Source organism: Geospiza fortis, unplaced genomic scaffold, assembly GCF_000277835.1.
Source record: "Geospiza fortis unplaced genomic scaffold, GeoFor_1.0 scaffold200, whole genome shotgun sequence".
Classification (NCBI taxonomy): domain Eukaryota; kingdom Metazoa; phylum Chordata; class Aves; order Passeriformes; family Thraupidae; genus Geospiza; species Geospiza fortis.
The window spans coordinates 1376230-1381111 of NW_005054353.1; the positions used below are offsets into that span (position 1 = coordinate 1376230).

The 4882-nt window shown below is 36.1% G+C and overlaps 1 protein-coding gene across 1 annotated transcript; it reads right to left on the minus strand.

The window, feature by feature from the left end:
- Window positions 1-219: 219 nt before the first annotated feature.
- Window positions 220-4009, minus strand: FBXO43 (F-box protein 43). The gene is made up of 4 exons (XM_005423453.1): window positions 2526-4009; window positions 1557-1659; window positions 559-744; window positions 220-468 (listed from the first exon to the last, which is right to left on the minus strand). Exons 1-4 carry the CDS (start codon window positions 4007-4009, stop codon window positions 220-222), a joined length of 2022 nt encoding a protein of 673 aa, XP_005423510.1.
- Window positions 4010-4882: the final 873 nt, after the last annotated feature.

A 4882-nucleotide genomic window follows, 5' to 3' on the forward strand; every position in this document is an offset into this window, starting at 1 on the left:
AGGTAAAACAAAACAAAATATTTTTAAATGCTCATTTTTTAAAAAACCAAATTCTACTATGTTAATTAAGATATATACATGAGAGGTTATCTTGGTAAATCAACAAGAACAAATGGGATGATGCTTTCAAAATGCATACCTTTAGGAAGCATAGGAACAAGATCAGAAATTTAGGGGAAGGGGTAAAAGAATTAAATGCAAGTTAAATGCTTTACAAATTTAGAGCCTTTTTAAATTTCTTTTGCTTTGGGCACTTCCTGGTGGAGCATCTTTTTTATTCTTCCGTTTTGCAGATAAACTATTACATTCTTTTGACCCATGGAATGCCTGCAGACATAAAATACAGAACTCAAATGCACATGCTTCTCTGCTACATAGTCCCCGTTTCTTTACCAATTGATATTTAGCAGGATATTGGCATCTTGGACAGGGTTTTAGAGCTTCATCAGTGAACAGAGTTTTAGCAACCTGTAGCAAGAGGAGAGAGAAAAGAGCTATTTATTCTAGTAAATGAAAATGTTCTAAAAACTGAAAATTAAGCATTTGTTAGATACCTACTTTCATGTATTCTTCCTGCCTACTAGCTGAGTGGGGAACAGAACTGCATCTCCTAGGTGTAAGTTCAGTGTGTGAAGGTGGTGTCTGTAAAACGGGAGTTCTGGCTTGAGCTTGAACAGGCCTTAGAGCAGATCTATTGAGAATATTAAGTCTTGTAGCAGCATCTTCAGCCTTCAATAAATATTCCTGTTAGTTTATAATTATTAAAAAAAAAGGGGAGAAAATTAGGATTTTATTTCATTTAGGATTTGCAGCTAGATTTTACTTGTTTGGGTTTTTTCCCTCTGCAACAACACATAAGAAAACTATATAAATCTAAATATATATATATCTCACAAGTATTTACCATTAAATGTTTATATTTAGCAAGGGATCAAGAGAGAGATCAACAAAAACTAAGTCCCACGAGCAGAGTAGAAAGCCTTTTAGCACACTCTACTGGCGCTCATGTTTGTGAATTAGGACATCTCAAAAGCAAGTGTGCATGTATCATGTGGAAGATCTGAAAAACTATATTGCTATTAATATGCTTATTTCTGTAGAAGCTCCTTAAAAAACCTTCTACATATTCTTCTGATGTTCACAAATACGCCATTACACTGTGACACAAGCAGTCCTGAAAATAATCAGGAAGTAGAGCAGGTCCTACAGCAGTGCAGACTAGAGTGAAATGGAGGAACAACATGAGGAAACAACATGGGACAATGGTATGTGCAGAGTTTGAAATCTAAAGCTAGAATTAGTCAAGGAAGAGATCCTACAGGATTCTCAAGAAAGGGCAGGAGTAAATAAGAGTCTTACATGGTTGAAAGACCAGTACTCAAACTGCAGACACCTGAAAAGCAGTAAGAGCCATTACATTCTCCTGTTAGAATCCATCACCTGCTCATTTTGGAACTCTCTGTCAGTTACTTTTCTGTAGCTATACAAGATGTTTCATCTTTCCTTCTATCTTCTTTCATATTAAAAAAAAAAATCACCTTTGAGAACTATCTTACCCGAGCTGCTTCTTTCAGCTGTTTTGTGTACAGCTTTCTCCTCTTATCTGCCCTTCTGTCTTGTACAATGATTTCACGCCAGTTTTTGCTTACTTTCCAAATGCTGGAACAAAAACAAAAACAAAAACAAATCGATCAACTTTCAAGTTTTTTCAAGTAGTGCAGAAGTCATAATAGCAAGACTACCTAGTAAAGATTTTTGCATGGTTTCATAAACTCTTGGTCATTTTACAGACTGCTGCTATAGACTAGTTCTTTATGTTATGAAATACAGGTGTCATACTTTACATATCACTGTATAACAGAAGAGTCTAAAGAACAACAGCAACATTAATAGTAGAGCATCTTTGACTTAGAAAATAAATTCATTTCTTCCTCCATATAAACCACTTACCAAAATTGTTTCTAGTCACACTTGTGTTTAGAGTTCTGAAAACATCTGTGCCCTTAGACTTTCATCTATTCACCAATTCCCTTTGTTACAACAAAGGGATCAAGAGCATTGTGTTAAATGCAACAGTTGCTATGATTAGAAATTAATCGAGAAGATTAGTCATGAATCAAAATTCTTTGAGCATCTTTGTGCCTAGAAATAACTGAGGAAATAAAATACACAAGAAAAATTCTAGAAAATGTGTTTTGAGTGCTATGCACTATTGGGAACTTGTAATGAGGATAAATTACTTTCTAGGCTTAAAGTATTTTTTATATATTTTAAAATTTACAAGTATTGTGATTTAGTTTTCAGTTTATTAATTTTCCATGTTTTTTCAGCTTTTTAATGCCCCTATTTATTTTTTAGATCTACACAGAAAGACCTACTTAATTAACAATGAGAAAATGTCTCATTTTTCAGAAAAAAACAAATTTTGTTGGCAACAACACCCAGTATTCCAGAAGTTATTCTCATCCATTTGCAGAAGCATCCCTTTTTCCCTTTTTTTGTGTGTGTGAAGCAATAGTACTTACCTACACAGACTTTCTACTGTCAAAGCATCTAAAACCATAGCAAGAACATGTTTTAAATTTCTATCTTTCAATTCTGTTAAAATATCTAATTTTTCAAGGCCCATTTTCTTGCCAATAAGTCCAGGAAGAACATGATCTAATGCAAATATTTCTGTTCCATCAATATTCTCTGAGATTTGCTTTTGGTGCAATCTTTGTCTCTGCAAGCAAATTTCATGAACTATTTTCAGAGCTGGAGTTCTTGAGAAATCCCCATGACTTACAACCAGGTCTCCACTAGGCTGTTCTTTTAGAACTAACTCATGATCTTCACTGACAAAGTCTCTTTCTTTTGTTAACATATGCATTGAAGTAGGACTGCCATGATTATCTTCTGTCTCTGACGGGGAGCCTAGTTCCCGAAGAGTGGATAACCTTCTGACTCGCTCAAGTTTTCTTGTCTTTCTTTTACTGTCTAAAGTTCTGGAATCTTCTCTGTGCTTTTGGAAGAGCTCTTGGAAAGATCCCTCATAATCAGACAATGAGTCTCCTGATTTGTCCAAAGGAAGTGAATTATATCCACTGTCTTCAGGCGTTGAAAGATCTGGGTAATTTGCTACCTTAACAGGGGGAGAGTTTATATCACATAGTCCAAAGTTCAAGTTCTCTACTGGACTGGTGATAGAAGTCAGGTATTTGCCCTCACTGGCCTCAGGTAGGCTACTCCTAGTGTAAGTAGGAGTCCTAAGCATCCCATCTCTAACACTCATAAGAATATTCTCATTGAATTCATTAGTGTTACTAGCAGCGACATCCTTCCACTGAATTGGAGACAAACCTTCTGATTCTAATAATAAGGGGTCCTTACACTGGGACTCCTCTAGTGTAGAAGTCCTTTGTTGTGAAAAGGAAAGCCTCCTTTTTGGAGAATTAGGATTAGAATTCTCAGGTTCTGAAGTGCTAGTTGTCAGAGTTTTGTAACCGTTATCTTTTGGAGAATATGCAGCAGTTTGTGAAAGCTTTTCTTCAGAGCTCAAAACACAAGAGAATATTTTTTTCCTGATGCTTCCTGAAGAACTAAATTGTCTTTCACAGCATCCTGCAGTTGTGCCAGCTTCAACAGTATTGGGTAAAAGCAGCCTTCTGCGTAGCGAGGAGCCTTTTCTACCTGATTTAGGAGTTTCAAAAAAATCTGCACTTCTATTTGTTTCTCTTTCTTCTGATAATGAGATAGAATTCAATTCTTTTTCAATCGATGGTGACCTGGGAAAGAAGGCACTTGGATGGGCCTGCTCAGAATGCCCCTGTAGCAATGATACACTTGTTACGCTTGGTGCTGCTTCGCAGTCTGCCTTAGGATCTTTTCCTGACTCATTGCATCTGCTGTCCAGAAATGCTGAAGTGCAACATGTGTCTTTAAAATTTGAGTATTTAAAGCTGCTCCTGGGAGGTGTTAATCTATTTCTTTTAAGAATATTGAACCTCACTAGATGACTGTCTGACATCTTCTGCTTGACACTTTGACTTTGTAAATAAAGATACCACTGTTGTTTCTGAAACAAACAATAAAAGCAGTCACCAAAACCACCTCAGATTAGAGAGAAAGCATTGTGCAAGTCTATCAAGATAACAGTCATAACAAAAGTGTTGTCATTAGTCTCAGTAGAAACAGTGCTTATACATGAACACAAAAATAGATGGTTAGAATTAAGTGATTAAAATGCACATTGTACTGTGAGGCAAATAAAACATATATCCAGTTAGCTAATTGACCTGGCATTCCTCATCCATGGAAAAGCACTTCAAATAAGCTACGCAGCAATTAGAGGCTCATTGGTGCTGAAATTGGCAACAAAACTCCCCAGCATTCCAGTAGAGCCAAGATTTTTATGAGCACTAGTTACTGGTTCATCCAGCAACTAATAGTTCAGTACTCAAGAATGAGCAGAAGCTCTGGTAATAGGCGAGCTTAAACAAGACATTTTCTTCTTACGTAAAATAAGAGGATTAATAATAAAGTTACAAGTCTAGAAGTCTCCCTATTATTTAGATCCCTAGAGTCCCCAGAGGGAATGAAATTGACCTCTAGTTACAAAATGAAAAGTGCTTTTTTATCTGCTTTAACATTTTAGTGTTATTTTGTAAAAAAGCTCTCTGCTTTTGGTCATCTCTACAGGTAAACTGACTGTTCTGAAGGCTTACATTTTAAAGAAAATTACTGACTATACACACACTCACCAGGTACATAGAATTCAAGAGCTACTATATATTCTCCTAGAGAGATTAGAAGTGGTTAATGCACACACTTAAATAAAAGATGTGTGGAAACAGGCTCACTTTTGCCACTCACACACTGCAGAGTTTCTCCGCCCTAACTG

Excerpts from the sequence above, each read along its gene's own strand:
- FBXO43 (XM_005423453.1), bottom strand. The coding sequence starts at position 4,009 with ATGTCAGACAGTCATCTAGTGAGGTTCAATATTCTTAAAAGAAATAGA. Across the intron at positions 1,660-2,525 it reads ACAGTAGAAAGTCTGTGTAG|CATTTGGAAAGTAAGCAAAA; the intron begins GTAAGTACTATT and ends TTTTTGTTCCAG. Across the intron at positions 745-1,556 it reads AGCTGAAAGAAGCAGCTCGG|GAATATTTATTGAAGGCTGA; the intron begins GTAAGATAGTTC and ends ATAAACTAACAG.